General features: G+C 41.2%; 1 protein-coding gene across 1 annotated transcript in view; it reads right to left on the bottom strand.

The window, feature by feature from the left end:
* The window catches only part of PRSS12 (serine protease 12), a 37,042-nt gene that overhangs the window by 3,993 nt on the left and 5,433 nt on the right, over positions 1 to 27,616 (bottom strand). Inside the window, exons 2-11 of the mRNA XM_069459048.1 lie at positions 26,864 to 26,929; positions 23,545 to 23,692; positions 22,619 to 22,769; positions 17,070 to 17,248; positions 15,215 to 15,356; positions 11,896 to 12,092; positions 8,852 to 8,993; positions 6,751 to 6,956; positions 3,683 to 3,761; positions 2,236 to 2,358 (exon numbers count right to left, since the gene is read on the bottom strand). Of these exons, the coding sequence (XP_069315149.1) occupies positions 2,236 to 2,358; positions 3,683 to 3,761; positions 6,751 to 6,956; positions 8,852 to 8,993; positions 11,896 to 12,092; positions 15,215 to 15,356; positions 17,070 to 17,248; positions 22,619 to 22,769; positions 23,545 to 23,692; positions 26,864 to 26,929 (1,433 nt within the window). The remainder of the gene's footprint in view (positions 1 to 2,235; positions 2,359 to 3,682; positions 3,762 to 6,750; positions 6,957 to 8,851; positions 8,994 to 11,895; positions 12,093 to 15,214; positions 15,357 to 17,069; positions 17,249 to 22,618; positions 22,770 to 23,544; positions 23,693 to 26,863; positions 26,930 to 27,616) is intronic.

Raw genomic sequence — 27,616 nt, 5'->3', positions numbered from 1 at the left:
TCTTTTGCACGTGGGCTGTATTTCAACCAAGTTTCCTGGAACTGAAGGCAGCATTTTGCTTCAACCTTATTCCATATTGCTTACTAGAATCAGCCTGTCAGGGTCTTTTGCTATCCTGATCCTGTCTGTCAACATGTCACTTGTCTCTCCCAGTCCTCTGGCATCCAAAAATGTGATTAACTTACCATCGGTGTCCTTTTTCAGTTTAGCAAGTAATATGCTGACCTGGACAAGGACAAGTGTCTGCCAACTCTATTCTTCCCCATCAACATTCTCCAAATGTCCAGACTATTCTACCCCCTAAGCACATGGGTCTTAACCTTTCTTGTACATAAGAATGACCTGAGATCACTGAGGAAAATGCAACTCCTGAGTCTCAGCTCCAAAGATTCAGTAGATGTGTAGTAGGGCCCAGGAACCCGGATTATTAATGAGCTAAATCAATCAAAAATTGTGGTGAAAAGACCACACTTTTAAAATAGTATGCTAAACTTTTTTGATCATATTAGCAATATCAACGGGAAAACAATCTATAAGAAAAGGTATAAAATTAGGTCCCTTCCTCACACCATATACCATACACAATGTCTCCCTCCTCGGGGCTCCTATAGCAACACTGTAAACTCTACGACAGCAAGAATCCCATCTGTCTTGTTCTCCACTGTATCTAGTGCACAGCACGTTCCTGGGACTATCGGGGGTTCAATAATTATTTTTTAAGTTAATGAACAAATGTAAACTTTATTGTCAACACCACTCACATAACACAGGAATGCATTAAACCCATTGGTATATAGGTGACCACTTAAACTCAATTATTAATAGATCCCAGAAATGGCAAACATTAGGTAAAATATCGATTTGTATCCTGGGCAGCACCTTATTAAACAGGGAAGATTACTGCACAAGCATTTATTGAAATAGGTAAGTGTGGAAGAAAATAGAGATTCTAGAAACAAGGATATATGAGAATTTGGCATATGATGAAGTTAACATAAATCAGTGGTTAAAGAATGGAATATACAATAAAAAGTACTGGGAAAACAACCTATAAAAAAAGGTATAAAATTAGGTCCCTTCCTCATACCATATACCATACACAAAAATAAACTGTAAACAGATTAAAAATCTAAATATGAAAAGCAAAACTGTAAAATATTCCAGGAAGAAAAATAAGAGACTATCTTCATTACATGGGGCTAGAGAAAGGTTTTTAAAATAAGAAACATAAAGCTTTTATAAAACTTTCAAGAAAAGATGATACAATTAAATATTTTAAAATATTTTTGTAAGAAAAAGATCATTAACAAGAAAAAGGACATGGTCCAGAATGGGAAAAGGTATTTGTAACACATAACAACAAAGATAGGAAAATAAATAAACTGTGGTTTAGTCTTACAGCAGGAGTGAAAATTCGTACGGCAGTTCAAGTGAATGAACAAAATCTACATGGATGGTTTGCAAATAGATAATGAGGCAAAGGTATGTACTATATGAGATCATGTAAAAAAAAAAACATAAAACGAATTTTTGCTTGGAAACATTTTCCAACAATATGGAACATGTTTTTTAAAAACTTTTTATTGTGACAATTTTCAAGCACAAAATTAAAGGATAATTGTGTCATGAGACTCCTTTTACTCATCCCTTCGCTTCGGTAGTTAGAAATATTTTGCCAGACTGGCATGCCAGTTTCCCCGTGTGGCCTTCCCTCTGAGCTGGGAAGACTTCAGAAGGGACTGATAAAAAGTTGGGGATGAGAAAATAATCGGGACTATAAACACAAGAAATGACATAGATGCCACCTGATTTTCTAGAAGGTACAAATTGAGAAATCTAAAAGACACAAAATAGCAGGACTCCAAGGATCGAAAACACTCAAACTGCACTCCCTAATTCCTTACGATTCTTATGAAAAATAACTAAATAAACTGAGGTCTCTTCCACCTCCGGTGGGACACGATTTCACCCCCAGACATGTTCCTTGGGGAGGCGCTAACATAGTCTCTCTTGTCTTCTCCCTAAATCCAGTGTTTGTTTTAACAACAGGGTAGCAAGTGGCTTCCTGAGGGCTCTCTTTGTCCCCTTGTGTCACCTCACTCACTCCCACAGTGCTGTCAGCACAGACACGGAAGCCTATGGCCGGCTCTGACACCTGGAGCACTGGAGTGCCGGAAGGTGCTAGAAGAACCCAGGAAAAGAGCCAAACTGAGCGGTTGGGGAGGGGACACCTACCGCTTGAAGCAGTGCGCGGCTGTAAGGACCCAGCAGCTGCTGAGCAGGGTGGCCCCGCAGAGGAGCCGGCCACCTCCGTGCGGTGACTTCAGCCGCAGGGAAACTTGCCAAGGCCAACCGCCCCTAGGAAGAAAATGAGCCACATGGCAACGTCAGGAAGGCAAAGAAAAAGAGAGAAAGAGAGAGAGAGAAAGAAGAGCACCAGTTAAAGCAATGACTTGAAAAAGGAATAAATACAAAAGGAAACCGAGCATGTAAGATCCCTTCCCGCTTTGACACTTCCTGACTCGAAGTGTCATTTCTCTCCCCGCTCACTCTCCCTCCAGCCGTCTGAAGGAGCATCTAATAAACAAAGTGCTGGTTTTCCACGGAAAACTGAACAGACAAACGATTGATATTAACATGAATCAAGTCTGAAACAAATAGATTCTAAATTACATGAGTCTCTGTCATTAGACATTTTTTTCGGGTCTCTGATTAAATGATATTGTTTCTGCCGCATAACTTTTCAGCAACACATCTAATCTTGTAAATCAGAGGACAGGGATATAAGAACAACAGGGTCGGCCGGGGCGCGGTGGCTCACGCCTGTCATCCTAGCACTTTGGGAGGCCGAGGTGGGTGGATCGTTTGATCTCAAGAGTTTGAGACCAGCCTGAGCAAGAGCGAGACCCCATCTCTACTAAAAATAGAAAGAAATTATATGGACACCTAAAAATATATAGAGAAAAAAATCAGCAGGGCGTGGTGGTGCATGCCTGTAGTCCCAGCTACTCGGGAGGCTGAGGCGGGAGGATCGCTTGAGCCCAGGAGTCTGAGGTTGCTGTGAGTGAGGCTGACGCCACGGCACTCTAGCCCAGGCAACAGAGCCAGACTCTGTCTCAAAAAAAAAAAAAAAAAAAAAGAAGGCCGGGCGCGGTGGCTCACGCCTGTAATCCTAGCACTCTGGGAGGCCGAGGTGGGCGGATCGTTTGAGCTCAGGAGTTCCAGACCAGCCTGAGCAAGAGCGAGACCCCATCTCTACTAAAAATAGAAAGAAATTATATGGACAGCTAAAAATATATATAGAAAAAATTAGCCGGGCATAGTGGTGCATGCCTGTAGGCCCAGCTACTCGGGAGGCTGAGGCAGGAGGATCACTTGAGCCCAGGAGTTTGAGGTTGCTGTGAGCGAGGCTGACGCCACGGCACTCACTCTAGCCCGGGCAACAGAGTGAGACTCTGTCTCAAAAAAAAAAAAAAAAAAAAAAAAAAGAAGAACAGGGTCTATATAAATTAAACATGGGTCAAAGGACAGTGTGATTATCAGCGTAGTCTGTATTTAGTTTAGAAAATAAGATGCATAAAACAAATTCCTTATATAATAATAGAACATGCCTAGTTTGTAACACTGTATGTATATAAATAATTCTTTAATAGGGAAAAATCTCCTTTGAAGAACCTTTTACCTTAAGGAATTTTTCCCACCAATGATCCGCTTCTGCCGACGGTGCAGTAACCTCAGCCCACAGACAGACGCGAGGGGGCCTGAAGGAGGAAGGTCAGGAGTTAGCCCGTCGCTGCTGACGGAGGGGTAAAGGCATAGTAAGTGTCGTACTCTCCCCTGACGCTTCCTCCTCTACGCTGAAATCCCTCTCTCTGCAAATTATAGGATAATTTTCCCTATAATGAAAATAAAAAGTGTCCTCATTCGACCAAACGGTAGCAAGTTGCAAGCACATGGGAAATTTTATGAGGTTTCCCATTAGTCAGCTCCGAGGGGTTTTGGGGCTTCTGAATCGTGTGACCCCGTCCAGTGCCTTGTCCCGGTCGGCACCTGCATGTCCTGCTCCCAACTATAGAAGCTGTCCCGGAGTTCAGGAATGTCAAACAAAATAAGTGAATCGCAAAGGCAGTAAGGGTCTAAATGACTCACTTTCCAAATACACCATTGTTTCAAGCCACAGATGAAAATGTAACTCAGCGGAGCAAATCACATTCCCAGGCTAGATTCGGATCTGAATTTACGTTTACTCGGGGTATTAATGTATGAAAAGGGTTTGCTAAACCAATTTAAGTGGTCAACTGTATTGAAGGGTACACAGTCAAACTTCCCAAGGTAACAGACTTCAGTCACGAACATACAAAAGAGAAGAGTTCAATTAAAACGACATGCAACATGGTGTACAAAAGAAGGGCAAATATAACGGGTATGATCAATTTTTAAAATCATTTTAGAAAGCGGGAGAATGTATATAGAGGTGCTTTGCTTCTTTGGTTAAGTATAAGTATATCAAGCACAGATATGCACTGTCTTTCTGTTTGTGTAAGGACAGAGGGTGGGCATCTTGCCAAGAACACGGAGACCTCATCGGCACTAATGGTCCCCCATGATAATCAGGTAGACGAGAGCCCAGTGGGGAATTCGCAGTCATTATTTCTTGATGGAAAAAAAGAGGTTCGATGATGTGCACCAAGATGATTAATTTGCCAAATGATCTCAGAGGCATGGTGTCAAGTTTTAACTTCAGCTCTTAGAATATGAGTCCTCTAGATGACACTGCATATCATAGGATATTAGGAAAAAAACATAAGTTTCCAATAGTGCTCCAAGTTGGCTCAATGTATATGGATGCCAAGAAAACGAATGATGCAAGAGTGAGCAAGCAAAACCTGAAGTTCACATCATTCTGGGACAAAGCACCAGAGTGCAAGAGAATAAAATATATTTAAACCCATAAACTGTTATAAAAATAAATAAAAAGCAAAATGAAGTTCATTTATAAAAGGAGCTCATGAGATGACCAATAACCAAGGACTTGAGTTGAATCACCTTATAGAAGTCACCAGGTCCTGCGTGTGAATATCAAATCAATTGGTTCATGAGCCAGTTTCTGTAATCTAGCTAGTGTAGCACGAAATCTTTTTACTTGAGGTCTGGTAACATTGTTATAACCATGGAAAGGAGTCAGAATAAGTATTGCCACAACTCCAGGAAGGCATAAAAACAAACACATAAATAAAGAAGAAACAAACCCATGGTATCTCATGTTTTAGAATAGGTTTACATAGAAGTGTAGTAAAATATTTCACAGTTATTGAACTTTTATATTTTATGACTACTTAAGGGATTTGACATAATCCAAAGAATCAGTTATATTCAATTTGTAAGTGTAGTTTGAATTATTGAAGGGAATTTAATAATCAGCATGTAGGGAAAACTGTCTTACCAATTCATATATGTATGTATATGTACATATAAAAAAATAAAGCACAAGGAGTTGTTAAGGTTCTTTCTACAGTCAAAAGCTCCTCAGATAGTGAAGAATCATATTAACAACATCCAGAATGCTCTAAAATGCTTAAAAGAAAAAAAAATGTTTTTAAATGTAAAAAAAAAAAACCAATATCCAATTCATTTATTGCATTGTCTTTGGCAGTTATTACAAGGTTTTAGAAAAGAAGAATACTCAAATATTTAGATGTACCTGATCTTAACAAAAGCCAATAGCACAAAAATATGAACTTTCAATACAGATAAAGAGATGACTGTTCTTTTCATAAAATGTAACCACAGATTTCTCCAAAATAGCTAATTATCCCACTTATGTATGTAAAAAAACTATTTGTTTCCTAAAACTTAAACATACCCAGAGCTTTCAGAAACTCTAAAGTATGAAACATATATTTACTATACCATACTAAAAGATGACTTCTCATTTTCCTTAAATTTTTACATTTCAGAAAATAAAAGCTGTAACAAATTATTTCCTTTCGGAAATTAATTTGAAATATTAACCCTGTTGTTTAAAATATTAGAGCGTGCCGGGTGCAGTGGCTCACGCCTATAATCTCAGTACTTTGAGAGGCCAAGGTGGGAGGATTGCTTGAGGCCAGGAGTTTCAGACCAGTCTGGGCAAATGTAGCAAGACCTTACCCTTACAAAAAAATTAAAAAAAAAAAAAATTAGCAGGGTGTGGTGGTGCATGCCTGTAGTCCCGGTTACTTTGAGAGATTCGCGTGGAAGGATCGTGTAAGCCCAGAAGTTGGAGGTTGCAGTGAGCTCTGATCACAGCACTGCACTCTGGCTTGGGTGACAGAGAGAGAGACCCTGTCTCAAAAAATAAATAAATAAATAAAACAGAATAAAATAAGAGTGAAGAAGTGCCTTTGTTGGATTCATCTCTGTATTTCCATCGCTTTCCTTTTTAAGATGTAAATATCAATTCCGGATCTTCAAGGACAGCTTTATTTCATCCAAAGAAGGGAATACAGGAACGGCTAAGAATGTACAAAGGGGGTGATCCCAGGGATCACGGTTTCTGGAAATCCGCTCCTACCCCTGAGCATGCTCTCTCTGCAAGCCCGACCTGGGCAAGTTTGCCAAGAACCACTGCTCGTAATACTACCACCAGGAATAGGCACCGACTGCATACATTCTCGCTGCACGGGACTTATGTCACCAAAGCCCTTCTTGCAGTACTGAGGTGGGGGTCAGCATCCTGTGGCTTGCTTAGGGCCCCAGAGGGCGGCTCACCTTTCTTACTGTTACCTGACGCTTTCCTGCCAGAATAGTCACAAATAACGCCCGCATCCTCGCTGTGGCGGCAGTTGTGTCTTCCGATGTCCTGCTTGATGCAGTCAGCCAAGGACCTCTCGTGTCCCGTGCACTTCACGTTGTCCACGTGGATGGGTCCTGCTCCTTCCCCAAAGTAAGCCAGGCCTCGTGCTCTGGCGGGGCCCCTGGAAACAGAGCCTTCTTAGGCACATGGAGAGACAGACGATCACGCGTCTGAGTAAATCACAACCTGTGCTCACGTTCCATGTTCTTCCCTAATTTTTTGCACGTTAAAATTAGCATCTGCATGTGCTAAAAACCATTTATTTCATGACTGTCAAAAAAAAAAAAAAAAAAAAAAACAACCCTAGCCTGTAATCCTAGCACTCTGGGAGGCCGAGGCGGGAGGATTGCTCGAGGTCAGGAGTTCAAGACCAGCCTGAGCAAGAGCGAGACCCCCGTCTCTACTAAGAATAGAAAGAAATGATCTGGACAACTAAAAATATATAGAAAAAAAAAAATTAACCGGGCATGGTGGCGCATGCCTGTAGTCCCAGCTACTTAGGAGGCTGAGGCAGGAGGATGGCTTGAGTGCCGGAGTTTGAGGTTGCTGTGAGCGAGGCTGACGCCACGGCACTCTACCGGGGCAACAGAGCGAGACTCTGTCTCAAAAAAAAAAAAAAAAAAGAAAAGAAAACCTCTTATAAAGCTGCCCCAGCAGAAAGACACAGGAATGTTCACAGCAGTCTGATTTTTAATAGCAAAATTAGAAATGATATAAATGACCTAATATCCATACAATAATAAGTTGGATATTTATGCGATTTAACACCATAGAGTAAATGAGTCTGCCTGTACTACAGCTACTTGCATCAACAGAGATGAATCTCAAAAGCAACACTGAGAAAAAAATGGCAAGGAACGAAAGAAAACCTAAAGTATGATCGCTCACTTTCAAAAATAGCTTTCCAAAAATAGACAAAACTATTGCTTAAGGATATAACTTCTAAAATTCTGGAAAAAAATATGCAATGGGATGACACAAAATTCAAGATAGTGTTTACCTCGAGGTGGTGGAGTGAGGAGGGTGGGATTGGCACGTGAGGAGCTTAAAGATACAGTAATGTACTGTTTCCTAAGCTCAGTGGTAGCGACAGGGCTGCCCTGTGTGGTCTCCCTTTTTTTTAGCTATATATTTCCCAGTTAAAGACAAAGAAAAAAAAAATGGGAAAATATTTCAAAATCTTTCCTATTCTGAATAACCACAGCAAGAGAGCCACACATACGCAATCAAAGGTATTTGAAAAGTTTTCAAGCAAAAGAAATGGTCTCATTAAAAATGACGATTTGGGCCAGATTTCTAACATGAAAATAGCTTCTGCTTAATGAAGACAAGCTGATTACACTTTCCTTATCGTTGTCCTGCAAACCCAGGCAAAGCAGTTTATTGATATAGATTATCCAGGGATTTCCCTCCAATAGGGAGATCCCTTTCAGCAATGCAACCTGGCCTCAGACGTTTGTAGCAGTCAGCACATTCATTCCATACATAAATCCAGTCATTTCTTCTGCGTTGGCAATTGCTATGCTGACGTAAGTTGCAAATAAAAATAAGACCACTTGAGCCCAGGAGTCTGAGGTTGCTGTGAGCTATGATTTTTTTTAATTAAAGGTAAGTAAATAATTTAATTAAAAAAAAAAAGAAAACAATAGAAATGTTTAGTCATAGAAGATTCCTGTGCCCAAAAAGGTAATTCTAAAGTTTCTCTTAGAATTAAATCTTTTTTGTGTAAAACTCATTTAATGATATTAAATAATAATAAATGGTCATTGGATCAAATTTGCATTTGCATTGTATGAAATATTGTCTCTTACGTGACATAAGGTTTCTCGTGATAGAAAAATTTGCATAGACTCTACCTGTTACTTTGTTATAATTCTGAGTCAAATCAGCCTGCTGCCAGCCTTTTCAGCTGAATGATATAAACGAATTTTAGGTAAGAAGTAACTCATGAGAACAAGCACAAAAAAGTCGGAAATGGGCACCAGTAGCCACCCCAAATAACGACGCTTTCCTTACTTAAAGCCAAGCTGCCGACAGACCACAGCTGCGTCCTTGTCACTCCATCCGTCGTCGCAGATGGTTCCCCACTGGCCATGGATAAAAACCTCCACGCGTCCCTCCTTCTTGTTTTCTCCGTCCATCAGTCGGAGAGGAAAACCTAGGCCGCCATTCGAGAGCATTAGAACAGCCGGAACAAGCATGCAGCATGAGACACTCAGACTCCTGGGCTCAAGCGATCCTCCTGCCTCAGCCTCCCCAGTAGCTGGGACTACAGGCATGCGCCACCATGCCCGGCTAATTTTTTCTGTATCTATTTTTAGCTGTCCAGATCATTTCTTTCTATTTTTAGTAGAGATGGGGTCTCGCTCTTGCTCAGGCTGGTCTCGAACTCCTGACCTTGAGCGATCCACCCACCTCGGCCTCCCAGAGTGCTGGGATGACAGGTGTGAGCCACTGCGCCCGCCCTTTACAAAATCTTAATATAAAATATTTGGGAAAGCTAAACAATCTATGGGTATACAGTATCTTTAATTATATATCTCAAAGTGATTTCTAGCAGTTTTCTTTAATTTTTCCTGTAACATTGATATACTATTTTTAGAAAATAACACTATCTCCTAGAAAAAAGACAAAATATAGCATAACTACAAATTAAAAATCTAATTTTATACTGTAAAACTGAGTAAGAGGCAACCCCACCGGGAAAGAAATCTTTGCTAGGGCTTAACACTCTGAAGTTTAGAATCAGTGTCATGCTAAAGTGAGAAGTCTACATATTTACCCCCTAGAAATTGCCTCTCACACAGGCACTAACTGCATTCTAACCAGAACTACTTTTACTGGCTTCGAATTTTACTTTTGAGTATTCCACCTACCACAGACCAAAAAGAGCGTTTATAAAACTAATTTTGAGAGGAGTTTCATTCACATTTGAAGTTCAAGTGCAAAAGTAAAAGTAAGTAGTAAAAACCTCTACTGTTTCTTAAATGCTGTTATTTGTGTCAGTAAACCATGACCTCCTTTCTCTAGGCTTACCTTTTCAATATACAGTATTTTTTAGTAAGTTGCAAAGTAATGATCTATTTGACTGAATAAATGGTCACATGATCATATCCTCAGAGGATATTTGGCTCAGACATAATGGTCTTTGGACAAATGACTTTAGTTAATAGACACATTACCGAGATTAGAATAGAACCAAAGAGCTTCATAATAGTGATCACATATTTTATTAATAATTATCACTCTCCGCCTTTTTAAATTTTTAAAAAATACATTTAGAGTCCTAGAATTAAAAAGACTTTCGGGGAACTGAAAAGGCCAGTTGTCTTAACCATCCGATGTAGTTAACAACAGGCCTGCAGAGAACTCAGATTACACGGTATTTTGTCACCGGATGTGGTGACAGAGCACGTCTGAGCTGTCACCCCACGACCCTAATACTTGCTCTCTGGGGTTGAGAGGATCCATTTCTAGCAAACAGCTTCCTTCTCCCCAGCCACATGCAATCATTCATCACATAATCCTGGGGGGATCAAAAGAAGAATGGGGCCAGGGACAAGGAGAACAAATGAAAAGAAAGAAAATTGGAACTATAACCCGCAAGGGATAGAATAAAAATGTGTATTTCTACTTGATATGCTGCTAGATTCCTGCAGTGAGTCACCATGATCTCATCGTTCAGAGTACAACGAGGAATCAACTGTCCACTTTGACGAACTTAAAGTACGCGATATGCTTAATGCTGTGGGATTCAACAAGTTTCGTTACTTTATAATGTGAAGATTTCAGCTTCAGGGTCCCAAAACAAATGGATACAAGAAGGGGCTGGTTCAATCCTGAGGCTAAAAGACCACCTACAGCATTTTAACATCCACACACTCACACACACACACACACACACAGAGACGCATATGTAGACACATAACAGAGCTACGAGAACATTTCTGGAAAGTCTTCCGAATGCTTCCTTCTGTATTTTTCAGGGGTATTTATTCTGCCCTACTTGTTTAGACATTGAGAATCTGTCAAGAATGTTTAACTAGGCCGGGCGCGGTGGCTCACGCCTGTAATCCTAGCACTCTGGGAGGCCGAGGTGGGCGGATTGTTTGAGCTCAGGAGTTCCAGACCAGCCTGAGCAAGAGCGAGACCCCATCTCTACTAAAAATAGAAAGAAATTATATGGACAGCTAAAAATATATATAGAAAAAATTAGCCGGGCATGGTGGTGCATGCCTGTAGTCCCAGCTACTCGGGAGGCTGAGACAGGAGGATCGCTCGAGCTCAGGAGTTTGAGGTTGCTGTGAACTAGGCTGATGCCACGGCACTCACTCTAGCCTGGGCAACAGAGTGAGACTCTGTCTCAAAAAAAAAAAAAAAAAAAAAAAAAGAATGTTTAACTGCTCTTTGCCCGTAAAAGGTTCTGTATCCAGAATTATTGCAAGACTGTTAGAGGAGTTAGTGGTCTTTTATCCAACTACAAATCTAAAAAAAAAAAACTATAATTTGGGAGTAGCAAAGGTCCCTGATGGGTTTCTGGAATACAAGAGCATCTTAGAAAGATGGGTGGGCCATTAAGTCCAAGGAATCCACTTAGAAGCCCCCTGACAATCTCGAGAGAGCAATGGCTGGCCAGCGACAAGAACCGAATCCTTAGACACACGGCAGAGCTGGGGTGGCGGTTGGGGGACGGAATTTCCTTTTTTTCATCCTGTCCCACATACTTCATTAGAATTCAAGGTAAATAAAAACCAGAACAGGGGACCAAGGAGTAGGGGGATGGATATTGTAGCTTCTTTAGTCCATCTTTCAGACACGTGTGATCATAAACATTTTGGAAACTTCAGCTTCTAAGTAAAGAAAGCCAAATGTAGGGGTAGACATTTCATAAGTTGGTGGAGAGATTCAAAAGATTGCTTTTTCTCTGCATAAAAATGACTGAAAATTAGACAGTTATAGGAAATAGACCCCCCAAAAATGCCATTTCACATTCTGGACCAGCAGGTGGAGGGGCAGCGGCCACTGAATTAGGGAGACCCAGAGCCGTGGCCAGTCCTCACCCAGAGAAGGTCTGTGTCCCTCGCTGCCGGGGTAGCAGGCGACACCAACATCCTCGCGATGGCCACAGTCGTGCCGCCCCCACGGCTTCCTGGAGCACTCAAGGAAACTGGTTTCCTTTCCGGAGCAGGTGACGTCATCCAGCCATATGGGACCCGTGCTTTCTTGGAAGTGGTTTGCGGAGGCTTGTTTGCCGTATCTGCAGCAACAAAACAAACATGGCGCGTAGACTGCTGGCTTCAAGGAACCACCACACATAAAACAACCCAATTAAGTGTCATGACTTCAGAGGGTAAGAATTAGTGCTTTTCCTACCTTGGGGACAAAGCTCTGAGAGCTATGTTTGCTCCATCACACACATGTTGGTCATCTTAACAATTTTTTATTATTTCAGTGGGTAACTAATGAATAACTTAATCCTCTTTCCCCATCCATTCTTGTGTTTCGTCTACAATGTAACCCGCCCATCAAAGAGAATGCACACAAAGAGGAAAACCCTCAAATTCCTGACCACAGAAGTCACACTGAGGACCAGACAGTGAGAACACGGAGCTCGTGTTGGCCACCTGAGCTCATCTGATTCCATCAGCTTCTCCAGGCCTCTCTGCTAACTGACCTCTTCTCCACTAGGAAAAGCGGGGATTAGTTCAGGGATGACTCAAGCACTGCTCCTAATCCATGATGAAATTTGGATTTCGGCCCATTAAAATCAGAATGACAATGTTCTTAGCTTTTCAGAAGATTACATAAACTCAACTTTTTATAAATTATATTTGTACTCCAGCTGACTTTATTTATAACATTGCACTACCCAAAAACTAAATATATTATATACATTGCAGAACAGGATAGAGCTACAAAATAAAGTTGGTAATTTAGTCTATACCCTTTCATTCTCCCCCAATTTTGTTTTCTTTTGTTCCATACAATCCAAACCTCCAGGAATCACTGAGCTTAAGGATATTTTAGGTGTCTTTCCATTCGAACAGTCTATAAAATCCAACTCTTACTCATAAGTTTTATGTATATCATCTCCCTCATTTTAAGTTCTTATTATTTCTGTGCTAAGAGATCTTTCTACCTGGCATGAGTTTTCTTAATTTCTTTTTATACAAGCATTTATTAAATTTATTTAGCAAGATGAACATTTTACTAAATTAAAACAATGAAACATTTAATCAACCATTCTAAGGCTTTTTTCCTATTTGCTGACTAATTAAGCCTTACCTAGAAAAATAATTTGCCTAAATCTCACATTGCTGTCATTTTTCACCATTTTTACATGAAATGCCCCAATCTGATTATCACCTGTCCTTATCAATCATATAACATACAACAGGAAGTCATTTTACTTTGGGATTGCATTTGTACAAAGAAACCTAAAAAGTTTATCCTTTTTCTCACGCCCCCAAAAATTATTTTTCAAAAATTCCTCCCTAAACTGCAAGTAAATGTAGCACATGCTTTTACTACCCTCCAAAACAATCATTTAAAACTTTTAACACACATTATTGAGAACATTTTTAGAACCAGTAAGTTTGTATACTACTGTGTATGCAAGAAAAATTGAATGGATTTGTGAAACTAAATAAAATACGGAGAAAAAAAATCAATGTCATTCATTTGTTTTCATTAATAACGAAAATATGTGGATATAAATAGTAAACAATAGGATTTATGACTCTCTAAATCTACAAAATTGGGGTATAGTTAACAGTCTAGTAGAGATTTACTTAAACAAAATGACACATATTAAGTAATTCTCATTAATTAAATGTCAATACACCATATTTATTTGGCTGTTACGTCATAGGCCTTTACCCAATAATTATAACCGCTCTGCCCAAGAAGATTCAAGACATGGGACAATTACATGCATTTATATCTTCGTGATAGCATTATTGTAACAGGTAAAATTAAACTAAATATTCAATAAGTTATGGTATGAACATTCTATGGATATTGTTATTATAAATTATGACTACATAGCAATATAAAGGTTAAAAAATATGGATATAAAAATTACATGTCCACTACTAGAGCTGACATAAAGTCATACACAAATTATAATAATGATGGTGTAAGAATAAAACATTATGGATGGTTTTTAAATTTTCTTTCTTTTCCAAACTTTCTCTGTTTTATGTTACTTTTATAAATTTTAAAATATACATTTAAACACAGCTTTGCCTAGCTTGAATGAAGGTATATTTTTAAGATTTAATGAATATTTGCAAATAGCTCCATCTCAAGCTGCAATGAAACAATGTTGCCAATTTTCTTCAAGCATGAGACAATTCCTTCAAGCATGACACAGAAACATGAAAAACAAGAAAGAATGGGCATTCATTCAATATTTAACCGAAAGGCATCATTTGCGGTTACAGGGACATACTTGGGTCTGCTCTGGAATGCACTGTGTGGCGTGAGACGTATGTCTCCAGGGTGACACTTGGCTTGTATGTGAGTGAGGGCAAAGGCGAGTTCTAGAGGGCATCTCATAACAAGAGGGCTGTTTTTCTCAAATAAAAGTGAGAATTGCCATCACATCCTGAGAAAGGGAATAATGAAATACGAAAGCATTTGACACCGGACGTCTCTGCAACGTTAGACACGACGATGTCGAAACTAACGACATGCAATAGTATTGAAGCGTGAGAGTAAAATCGAGCAAAGTCTCGCTGGAAGAGACACAAAGAGAGAGACCTAGAAGTCACCCTGGCTTCAACCAATTTTTCAAGACGAGGGGTGGTGCCGGGAAAGGTAAATGAGATAAACAGCAAGAGATGGTCACCCATCACCTTAGAAACTGTCATTGCTTTTATTGTTGTGCTTCCCTATACAGGTAGAGAGATGATAGCGAATATGTATTTTTAGTATTATAGAAATTCCAGGTCAGGCACGCTGGCTCACGCCTGTAATCCTAGCACTCTGGGAGGCCGAGGCGGGAGGATCGCTCGAGGTCAGGAGTTCGAGACCAGCCTGAGCAAGAGCGAGACCCCATCTCTACTAAAAACAGAAAGAAATTACCTGGCCAACTAAAAATAGATATAGAAAAAATTAGCCGGGCATGGTGGGCACACGCCTGTAGTCCCAGCTACTCGGGAGGCTGAGGCAGGAGGATCGCTTGAGCCCAGGAGTTGGAGGTTGCTGTGAGCGAGGCTGACGCCACGGCACTCACTCTAGCCTGGGCAACAGAGTGAGACTCTGTCTCAAAAAAATAAAAAATAAAAAAAAGAAAGAAATTCCAATAGAGATTACACAATAATGTTTTTAAAGACAGAATCTGGCGTTCGGCTGCCGCATCCCAATGAGCCTTACTTAAATCCCAGCTGCCGACACACCACGTATGTGTTCAGCTCCGTCCAGCCGTTGTCACACACGGTGCCCCACTGTCCCCGGTGATACACCTCCAAGCGGCCCTCGTGACTGCCTTTGCCCCCTGCGAGTCTGACGGCCCCATCTGTGATGAGAAGGAGACGCAGAGACTAAGCAAATCAACGCTCAAACACAGGCAAAACAACACCGTCATTTCAGGAGACCTATCAGCAGCGTCAGGCCTCTTGTTAAACTTGTATCACATCTGTGCTCGGTGACCCGGGGTTACTGTATGGATGCTGAAGTCTGACAGTGTTCCTTTCTATGTGTGCTCCTGTCTTCTGAGTAGAAAAATATATCCTGATATAATTCCGAAGTCTCTGTTTAAATTTTTCTGGACTAAGTAATATTTGTGAAATTTCTGATAACATCAGTCTCTTAAAATCTAAGCAGCCTGGGTCATTTAAATGTAAAAAGGAAACATATGTACTTGGCGATAGTTCAAAATTTCAACTGCAAATAAAAAATATTAAAAGAAGAAGACAGAAGAAACTATTCTGGATAAAGGACAGTCTGTTGGGTCAACGCATTTATTATTCCTTAGGCGTCCATGAATTATAAAAACTGGAACGCACATCTTGCCTTTGTTCTTTTATTGATGATACAGATTTCAACTGGAATCTTATTAACTGAATAATTAAAAGAGCTTCGAAGCAAATACATAGGACAATAAATTTAAATTGCAAAAACGTAAATTTAAAAGCCATTTTCTATCCCAAATAATCCGAATACCCCTCCTATCAAACATATAAATAATCTTGGGTAAAAGTCAGACTTCTCATGAATCTCTGGGATCATTTAAAGCAAATAAAGGTCTCTTAGCAACAGAACCATTAATGAACATAACACTCCACTGTCTGCAAGGCACATGATGGGTATTACCTCATCGGACCATCACAGCAACACTACAAGGCCATCTTCATGTGAAATAGGGGAAATTGTGGCTCAAGAAGCTGACGTGCTCTGGTTTAAAATCTGGCATAAATTATCTATGTTTATTGACTACCGATGTGTTAATCTGCTAATAAAAACAAAGGCATGCAGAGAATTGTCAATAAAAATATAAATTTAGTATTTTGTAGGCTCTAAGAAGTTATTTTCTTATTTTTATTAAAGAAAAATTTAAACAAAAAAATTTTTATTCAAGTTCTTTTTGCCACAAAAACAATGGATTTGTGATAGCTCAACTTCTCGACTGTTCATTTCCTTCTTCTCACCCCAAGATGTAATCACACACGTGTACACACACACACACACACACCAATCTGCACTCAGACACGCCCTTCTGCTAACCCCTGACATGTTTTGACAGTTGTGCTACAATCTGGAATAGTCTAAAAACTTAGCAAAGCTCACTTGGTTTCTCTAATAATGTGCTTTCATCAGCAATCTCATCAAAACCGTTTTACCAGTTATCAATACATTAAACACCTTCTGAGAGTGAAGCCAAGTTAATAGATGAATGGACTAAAGATGTAATTTTTACATCTAATACCTGAAGTTTATCACTGCACACTGATTTTGATTATTGAGTACTCCATTGCAACAAAGTCATGTGTCCTGATCAAGTTTTGCAGGACTGTAGACCCTTAAATTGAACAATTCAGAAATATCTGTGAATAAGGAGATAGTATTTTGATATACAATTTGTGTTCATTTTTTTTTTTTTAGTTTGATTTGGGGGATCTATGTGTATGCCCACGTGGTGATACCATCTAAGCTGAGGGTGAGGGGTGCCAGGGCAAGCCCAAACGGTGCCGGGGGCAGGGTCGGTGCGCGAATGGGGCGAAGTCCTTGCCTGTCACGGGGCTGCAGGACACTCCGGCGTCTTCTCCGTGGCCACAGTTGTGCTCTCCCCAGGGGCTCTTCACACACTGCTCGATGGAAAGCTCGTTCCCAGTGCAGCGCACTTCATCCAGCACCACGGGGCCAGAACCTTCTCCGAAATACGCCCGGCTCCACGCTTTGGCCATGCCACTAAGGGAACACGGGATTCCGGATTAGACATCGGAAGCTGGTCTGGCGCATTTCTGTGGCCCCTGGTAACAGCACAGTTGTTAATCCTACCTACCAACTCCCTCCAAAGGTCATGCACGACTTTCTGTGTTTCTTTTTTGTTTGTTTGTTGTTCTTCGTATTCTCAGCCCTTACACACATTTCTGAGATCGTTAGGGATGCCCCAATGTGTGCCCTCCTTTTCTCCGTTAATAATGGGACCTCAGATTTTCAGGAGGACAATGGCTACCTGGAATAAAGACCATTTCTCCCAGCCTCCCCTCCCCTCCTTCTTTTTTTTCTTCAGTGTGTTTTTTGTCGCAAATTTTCAAGATAGTTGTAACGTTATGGGAAAAGGGTGACTAAAATAATGGGGAAGAGATATAGCATCATCGAAAAACAAACTAAAAATATAGATGCTGTAGTCTGAAAATGACAAGCCTGACAAGGGCTGAAAATGCAATTTCTGCAGTCATTCGTCATTTTGGCAGGCGGTCGTGATCACCGAAATCTGAGGTTCTAGTGGCGTCACTTCGAACTGTGGAAGAAGTAAATTTACTACGGGTAAACTTGAGTGAAGAGATGTTTTTGTTAGAAATAGAGGTGGCCGTAACAGAACTGAAAATCACAGCGACTTAAACAAGTTTAGACTAGAATTTAGGTCTCTCGAGAGAGACCAGAGGTAGCTGCCTGCTCGAGGGCAGTAATTAGGGCCCCGGGCTCGTTCTCACTTGCTCTTCTGACATCCTTAGGGTGGCACCTTCTGGCCCAACGTAGCTCCTCAAGCTCCAGCCACCCCCTCTGCCCTGCAGTCAGCGAGGAGGCGGCAGTGGAACAAGGAAAGGACACTTCCTACAGTGATACGTGACACTTCTACCTAAATATCACTGGCCAAAACTCAGTCATCTAACATGGGTGCAAAGTTTGATTTGAGGATGATGACAAATTCTGGAGAGGGACAGTGGTAATAGTTGTACAGCAATGTGAATATACCTAGTGTCCTTTAAACTTAAAAAATTGTCACAACGGTAAATTTTGTGTTATGTATATTTTAGCTCCAACTCCTGGGCTCAAGTGATCCTCCTGCCTCAGCACCCCCACCACCACCCCAGTAGCTGGGACCACAGGCCCGCACCACCACACCCGGCTAATTATTTTCTATTTTTAGCAGAGATGGGGGTCTCTGGCTAAGGCCAGTCTCGAACTCCTGACCTCAAGCGACCCTCCTGCCTCAGCCTCCCGAGTAGCTGGGACTACAGGCATGCACCACCATGCCCGGCTGATTTTTTTCTATATATTTTTAGCTGTCCAGCTAATTTCTTTCTGTTTTTAGTAGAGACAGGATCTCACTCTTGCTCAGGCTGGTCTCGAACTCCTGGCCTTGAGCGATCCTCCCGCCTCAGCCTCCCAGAGTGCTGGGATGACAGGTGTGAGCCACCGCGACCAGCCAGACTCTAAGGTTTAAATCTGGGCTACTCTGGGGAAATGACTAAAAACCTCCCAGGCACGGACGCCACAGCTGGACACAGGGCTGATCAGGGCTGACCCGCAGGGTGGCGGGAACTAAGCTGACATGATGTATGAGCTCAATAAACGCCGGTTCCCATCCCTCCCCTGGCACCGCTAAGCAGCGCCCCGCTCTGCCCTGGCCCCAACAGCTGATGAACAACCCATCTTTCACGGCGATGCAATTTCCCAAATGGTACCTGGTATTTAGTTCAAATGAACACCATAGTTTTTACCTTCCCTGCTCCCCAAAAGGCAGAGCTGGGGAGCGGTAGGGGAGGAAGAATCAGTCAGTATCTTAACCTTTGCTGGTTTTAATGCTGTAAATCTGTTTTATTTATTTATTCATTTTAACGTAATTTTAGGAAGAATATTTATGGAGGTAATTTGTAGCCTATAAAACACTGGACGAACGTACATGTTATTTTTATTACAGATTATTAGGTGACAGCCCAAAAGACCATTAAGCTGAGACTTGCATTACTCAACTTCAGATTCTCGGTGAAGACATACGTAATCAGAGGCAAACCTTTGCAAGTATTTTAATGCCTGTAAAGTATTTTACCAAAAAAACAAAACAAAACAAAACAAAACAAAAACCAACCACACAAGGTTGTAGTGGCCAAAACAAAACTTTTTGTGCAAAGAAATTATTCATTTTCCTACTAACAGTGTGACTTTGGGGGCACTGGGTGACTTTAGGGAGCCGAACCGCCTTACCTATCAAATAAGGTCTCTTTCCTGCTCAAGAATTCCATATACCAGGCTATCTTTATTGTAAAGTTTATAAAATATTTTTCTTTAATTTTCACAAACAGTAAAATAAATGAGCAAAAAAAAAAACATTTTTTTAAAGAGCAATTTATACCAGAAAAAAATTTATTCTAACTACTCAATAATATGGTTGTACATGATCATTTTGTAGCCAAAAGAAACCTCAGGGAAAAGAAGTGTCCAAAATTTTAAAATTCCTGTGTAAATTATGGCATGTCCACACAATAAAATATGATGTCACAGGACTCAGCCGTGCTTTTAAGTGTTTTGAAAGACACAGGGAAATGCTTTTAATGTTAAGCAAACAGAAAGGAATTCTAATTAAAATGTCTCCACCTGAAACTTCACTGGGTATACATGTATTCTCAAGTTATCTAATTTTCTAACATCTGGCTGCCTGCTTTCCTGCTCCTTATCTTTCTCCGAGTTCTGAGTTAATCCAATTTAAGTACCTTAAGTATAACAATTCCTTTTGTATCTGGGAAGCTTGCCAGCTACCAAAATACACAGACAACATTAAAGATGAGGGTCAACACAGACAGCACCGCACAGAGAAACTGTAAGCACTATTCCAGGGAGGCATGACGTAGCTGCCCTCTGGGAATTCAACAGAGCAAATAAGACGGAGATGAAATTTGCTTAAGAACAAAGCATACATTGAGACAAGCCACAATTACACTCTGATGTCAACCATGTGTCATTAAAAAACTATCTCATCTGAAAGTACTTGGCCTTTAAATCAATGAGCAAGACAGATTAGAGAGGAAGAACAGTTGCAGATTACTCGTTAATGCAAACTTATGAGAGATCTATAAAATCAAGTGCAAGAAAGGCAAACCAACAGTGTCAGCTCAGGGCATCGGAGAACTTGTGATAAAAACAAATCTCTACAAAGCTGGGTTGCCAGTTGTTACGAGGGCTTTGTGGAGGCTCTTTGCTGCCTCGTATATGCAGAGATATTTTTCCTTTTAGCCACTTTTCCAAACATGAATCCCCTCATACAAAAAGAGCAGTGAGCTAGTGCTTGAAAAAGATGTTAGCACTTTGCTTAACTCATGCGTGTGCTCAACACGAACATATGGCCTCCTTGTGACTCCATCTCCATATTCTGTGTAATTGACTGTTGTTTTCAGCATGGCCTTGGTTCGAGAACTACTTAGATAAGTGAAAAAAAAATCTCTGTCACTAAAGGAAGAACTCTGCATTACAACATGCATTTTTAGAATGACTTCAATAACTATAAATGCAACTAATATTCAGTGTCATTTAAAGTTTCTATGCATCCTTCTAAGCAACAAAAGCTTGGCTTTTCTTTTTTTTTTTTTTTTTAAGACAGAGTCTTACTCTGTTGCCCGGGCTAGAGTGCCGTGGCATCAGCCTCGCTCACAGCAACCTCAAACTCCTGGGCTCGACCAATCCTCCTGCCTCAGCCTCCCGAGTAGCTGGGACTACAGGCATGTGCCACCATGCTCGGCTAATTTTTTCCATATGTTTTAAGTTGTCCAGCTAATGTCTTTCTGTTTTTAGTAGAGACGGGGTTTCGTTCTTGCTCAGGCTGGTCTCGAACTCCTGAGCTCAAGCGATCCACCTGCCTCGGCCTCCCAGAGTGCTGGGATTACAGGCATGAGCCACCGCGCCCGGCCAAAAGCTTGGCTTTTCGCCACAGAAACATATTAATAATAAAAATGCCTTATGGCTTAAACTTAGAATAATCCATATTGCCACTGGTAATATTAAATATGTTATTACTATACTCTTAAAGTTCTTAATACTTTTGGCAAAGACATAGGTTTCCTAGTAACTCATATGAAAATCAATTAGCACACCCCTTCACACATAATTAATAACTCAGTAAATACACATATATACATTAACAGAGTTTTGAAAAACAGGAGAGCCAATTATAAAAACAATTGGAAAAATTTTGAGTATAAATGGTTCAAGGTTCAAAAATCACGGCCCAGTGTCAAGGATGATGGCTAAATGGACAAAATGGTACAAAAACAAGATTTAACCTCAGGCCAGGCACGGTGGCTCACGCCTGTGATCCCAGCACTCTGGGAGGCCGAGGCGGAAGGATTGTTTGAGGTCAGGAGTTCAAAACCAGCCTGAGCAAGAGCGAGACGCCGTTTCTGCTAAAAATAGAAAGAAATTAGCTGGACAACTAAAAATATATAGAAAAAATTAGCCGGGCATGGTGGCGCATGCCTGTAGTCCCAGCTACTCGGGAGGCTGAGGCAGGAGGATCGCTTGAGCCCAGGAGTTGGAGGTTGCTGTGAGCGAGGCTGATGCCACGGCACTCTAGCCTGGGCAACAGAGTGGGACTCTGTCTCCAAAAAAAAAAAAAAGATTTAATCCCAAAAGGCCTCCCCATCACCCCCCGAGTGCTAAATGAAATATTTTTAAAATTTGAAGTAAAATGTTCACTTTTAAAAGATCCCCTGGTCTAATTCCAGACAAACTTTTCAGCTTATTATACCAGCATTGAGAATCACTACAGAAAGGAGTCGAAGATCTGAAATTCTAACGGAACCTTCCAGAGCAAGCACAACCGAGGCAGAATGGAGGCGGGTTTCCACGCTGCCGTCTTGGTCGCGGGGGCTTTCTTCCCACACTCTGCGCGGGATCATTTCCTTTGCAGGTTCATAAACATCCCACGAGCTGAGCACACACCTAACAAACGAGGAAGCGGAGTTCAAAGGCTGAGGCAGTATTTGGGGGGGAGGAGCTTCCGTCAGTTCTGGGCTGACATCTAGTGTTTTATCCCAGGACTTTGATTAAGTTGCTGCAGACGGCAGCGCTGGTCACCACCTGTGACTACCGCGACGGCTACTAATGAAAGGCCATTGAAGTTTGCATTCTTAGTGACATAAAATCACCCTCATTCCGACACAGGCGGGCGAGACCCACACAGCGCAGGTAAGTCAGGGAGCTCGAAGACCCAAAGGCGGCTTTTCCTGCCCGTGCAAGGGACCCTGACGTTGAAACCAACAGCACCTGCCTTGGGGGATGGAAATGACAGATGAGAAAATCCAAACGCAACAGCACAGAGCAGGGGCGGGACAAGCAAACCTGAGGCCCAGCTGCCTGCAGATGACCTCGGCGTCCGCGTCGTCCCACTGGTCGTCGCAGACGGTGCCCCACTGCCCGGCGTGGTACAGCTCCACGCGCCCCTCCCGGGCGCTGCGCCCGCCGGCCAGGCGGACCGTGGGGAACGCGGGGCCTGTGCGGGGGAAGTGAAAACGAGTTAAACCTGTGCATTTACACTGATTGATGACATTGCAAACATCCGATTCTTTTACCATTCTCCATAATTAGGTGACATTTATGAAGGCACACCGGTGACACGGACGTGCACGTGCATATCTAATATATTAATGTTGACCCATTAAAATACTCCAGAATGAATCACATGCATACAAATAGCGCTTAGAGCAAACAGACTACATTCAGTTCTCCCCAGCAATCTCAGGAACCAGCAAAGACAGGCTCAAAAGCTGCAGATGGGCTGGGCGCGGTGGCTCACGCCTGTCATCCTAGCACTCTGGGAGGCCGAGAGGGGAGGATCGCTTGAGGTCAGGAGTTCGAGACCAGCCTGAGCAAGAGCGAGACCCCGTCTCTACTAAAAATAGAAAGAAATCAGCTGGACAACTAAAAATATATACAGAAAAAATTAGCCGGGCATGGTGGTGCATGCCTGTAGTCCCAGCTACTTGGGAGGCTGAGGCAGGAGGATCGCTTGAGCCCAGGAGTCAGGTTGCTGTGAGTGAGGCTGACGCCACGGCACTCTAGCCCGGGCGACAGAGTGAGACTCTGCCTCAGGAAAAAAAAAAAAAAAAAAGACACACACAGAGAACTGCAGGTGAATGCTGAAGCCACAGTCTCACAAACTGCCAGAAGCTGGGAGAAAGCCCAGGGACAGATCCCTCCCTGGTGCCCTCAAAAGGAGCCTGGCCGGCTGACTCCTGGATCGATCGTGGACTTCTAGCCCCCAGCACTGTGGGACAACACGTTTCTGTTGCTGAAGTCACTGAGTTTGGGGTACTCGCTACTGCAGACCTTGCAAAATAATAGAGCCTTTATGGTACTGCCCCTCCTTGGCCAGCCAGAAGAACCTTCCTTCCCTTCTCCACACTTGAAGGAAACCTAAAAGAAATATAAGGAAAGGAACCAACGGGTCGGCTACCTTCATTCCACTAATGTAAATCCAGCTCATTCCAAAATAATGCAAATAAAAAGAAATGCCAATTTAGTTTACTAATCAAAATGTGCTTATAGAATAACATTCACTCATTTGAAGAAGAAAAAAATACAGTAAAAACAAAGACCCGTCTCGGTAGCGTTTTCTGGATAAAATTAGTAATAAATATTTTTAAAAACTTTGAAAATGGTAGTTTGATAAAAGAGTAACAAAGTTTCATGTTATCACAGAAATCCTTTCTCATCTATTATTGAACTTCATAGATGCACGAAATAATTAATGACAGTCATTTCTACTGTTCTGGGGGAATAGAAAGAATGTATCCTGGGAACATCAAGCTATTGTTCGGATCCTTGATAAAAAGTATCCTTAGAGCTGTGAGTGATACATCAGTTTCAATTTATGAAAAAAAAAAACCATTAAATACTGGACAATTTGGCATACACATTTGACATTATGTTAAATATAAATACTATGTCTTACACCAAAGGCAACAGTAGAAAATATACTAAAGGATCATTTTCTATTTAAATTATAAAATATATATACTCTGGTTTCTCTTCAAAATGAATAAATCTTTCACCTTTTAAATTATAAAACATACAAAAGAAATCACAGTATCTGAAAACAACTGATTCGGGAGGGGCTGTTAGTTGAATTTTTCAAGTACAGAAGGAGAGCCTAGGTTAATTTTGACGTTATTTGCTTTCGACACCCTATTTGACAGTACTAAGGTATACTCTTTTTACCTATAATTATATTTACCTATTAATTAAACCTGTTATATCATTGCTAAATAGAAGAAGATTTTATTCAAATCATCCCAGGTCAAAATGAAATCAAATCATCTTTTAACAGACAGGGCATTTCCCCGAACCAAGATACAGCGGAGCTATATTTGCCTCCATTAGTTCACATCTATAATTCATATTAATTGTTCATTTATTATTCATGTAAATACCTTTAATGCTGAGGGAAAAAACCTGAGTTGGTCAAGTTCAAAATGAGAGCGTATCCTCTGAATAAGCAATGCTACCCATTTATATTGTGCTTATTAGACATTTATAAATCTTATATGTTATTTGTTTAAAACATACAATATCACACAAAACAAGGAGATTCTATCCATGGTTAAGTTATGGTATACTAACAATATATGCATATAACCCTACAGAAAATCCCAAAAGTTGTGTGTACCTGACCGTCCAAAGATAAGCAAATGCTATAGGTATTACCATTTTACTGTACAGCACTGAATGAGGATATTAAAACCAAATAATAATCCTCTTCTCTGTCTCACAGAGCGTGTACACAGAGAAGGTAATGAAAATGCTTATTATTCTTCTGACACTTCAACCAGAGAGTGGGTGTCCTCAACCAGAGGACGTAAGTGATTTCTTATTCATCTTTGTCAATGCTGCATCTAATGCAAACACAGCAAACGTTTAATGAATGAATGAAAGAAATCTACCCTTGGCCGGGCGCGGTGGCTCACGCCTGTAATCCTAGCACTCTGGGAGGCCGAGGTGGGCGGATCGTTTGAGCTCAGGAGTTCGAGACCAGCCTGAGCAAGAGCGAGACCCCATCTCTACTAAAAATAGAAAGAAATTATATGGACAGCTAAAAATATATATAGAAAAAATTAGCCGGGCATGGTGGCGCATGCCTGTAGTCCCAGCTACTCGGGAGGCTGAGACAGGAGGATCGCTTGAGTTCAGGAGTTTGAGGTTGCTGTGAGCTAGGCTGACGCCACGGCACTCACTCTAGCCTGGGCAACAGAGTGAGACTCTGTCTCAAAAAAAGAAAAAAAAAAGAAATCTACCCTTGCCCTGTTAGCAGAATCAGCATTCCACTCTTTGTGTCCCCTCTGGCGATCCTAATAAAAAGTATTGAGGCTAAATGTGCATGTGTGGCTTGTGGGTGGGGGGGACGGAATATCATTACTTTAGTGCTTTGCAAACAACAATTTTTTTTTTTTAAATATTGTTGTGCTGATATGCAGGAAGAAGAAGAGGAGGAAAAAAAAGATAGTCAAGAGGCAACAATAAACATTTCCTGATTTTCTAACAGTATGTCAACCATGTAGAAGACAATCTAAACCAATTGTGCATAGGGTACTCAACCGAATGCCTACTTGCCACACAGACTAAAGAGAGACGTTTCAGAGCACTGATTTCTTTACAAGTTAATTCAGAAAAAAAAAGCTTAAAAATGAGCATTCAATCATGTTGACCTAACAACGGAACAAACTTCAGTATTCTCATCACTTAAAGAAGAATTTGTTTCAGAAATAAACGTGCAAGTCATGTTCGCCTGCAAATAGCATCTAAAACCAAGAAAATACGTTTTGTCAACCAAACCAGAATCGATCTAAATGTAATAACATGTAGATATGAATTAAAAACGAATTTAGCATTTCAAGCACAACTTTTTAAATTACTTGTTTTTTTAAGAGTATAATTTTATTGGAAATCCATTTATTTTATTTTTTGAGACAGGATCTCACTCTGTCACCCCTGCTAGAGTGCCGTGGCATCAGCCTTGCTCACAGCAACCTCAAACTCCTGGGCTCAAGCGATCCTCCTGCCTCAGCCTCCCAAATAGCTGGGACTACAGGCATGCGCCACCATGCCCCGCTAATTTTTTTCTATATGTATTTTTAGCTGCTCAGATCATTTCTATTTTTAGTAGAGACGGGGGTCTCGCCCTTGCTCAGGCTGGTCTCGAACTCTTGACCTGGAGCGATCCTCCCGCCTCGGCCTCCCAGAGTGCTGGGATGACAGGCCTGAGCCACCGCGCCTGGCTTTAAATTACTTATTGCTATTTTTTAATTGCATTAACTTTCTCAAATACAAGAACAAGCCCCAACCATACTCCTTAGCAGGCCCCTGTGGTTCTCCTCAACAAATACCTGCTTCCTCCTTTCCTCCTGGCCAGCTGCATCCCCGAGCGATTCGGAGGTTAGTGTAAAGCAATGGAGGCGATCACATGACTGTAAATTCCTTCCCAGAGTGCATCGGGAAGGAACATGTGATCCAGGCTGGGCCAATGAAATGCGGGAGGGAGTCTGCAGGTCAAATCCCGGAAATTTTCCTTGCTCTTTCAAAGGGACGTACCTGAAGAGGGTCCCTCTCTTTTCCGCTGCAGGCTGTTGCCTGGGGAAGCCTAGAATCTCCACCAGCCTGAGGATAAAGGCCACACTCAGAGGACAGAGGAGCCAGAAAGCAGAGGAACAGAACTGCGCCATGTTGGAGCGCGCCATCGGGACTTCTTTGAATATGAACAATAAACCTCCTATTGTTCCAGTCATTTTGAGTTGGCTTTTCTATTCTTTGCCATCAAAATCATCCTAATGGATCCAAGCCACATCCTTACCCAAACTTGGAATTATCACTTGTTTTCTCTTCCAAATTATCCACAAGTATCTTTATTCTCACAGTCACACTGCACATAAATTTTGTATCCATCTTTTCCCCTTGACACTATCCTAATCCTTTTTCTATTTTATATATAATCTTTACATTTATGACTTGAGTATCTGCATCATGTCCATCAAATGAAGGTACCTGGCTATTTCAGTTTCTCCCCACCGTTATAAGCCAAGTGACTTTTACAAAGCTTACCTTGCACACACACAATGGTGATCACATAAGTATATACATTCCCAACAATAGCTCTTAAAAGGCAATAGTACATGGATATGTTTTCTTCTTAAAAAAAAAAAAAAGCTCTTCAAATTAGTTAAGAGTCATATAAGGACCCCAAATCTAAGTGTTTTACATCTGCCTCAGCCTGAAAAACAGATTGAGCTCAATATTTAAAATTCAGCCAAGGAATGTATCAAATCTGGTCTTGCTAATAAATGTTTT

The sequence above is a fragment of the Eulemur rufifrons genome, chromosome 26 (genome assembly GCF_041146395.1).
Source record: "Eulemur rufifrons isolate Redbay chromosome 26, OSU_ERuf_1, whole genome shotgun sequence".
NCBI classification, from domain to species: domain Eukaryota; kingdom Metazoa; phylum Chordata; class Mammalia; order Primates; family Lemuridae; genus Eulemur; species Eulemur rufifrons.
Note: the sequence above shows the minus strand (reverse complement) of the source record. Positions and strands in the feature narration are given on the sequence as shown.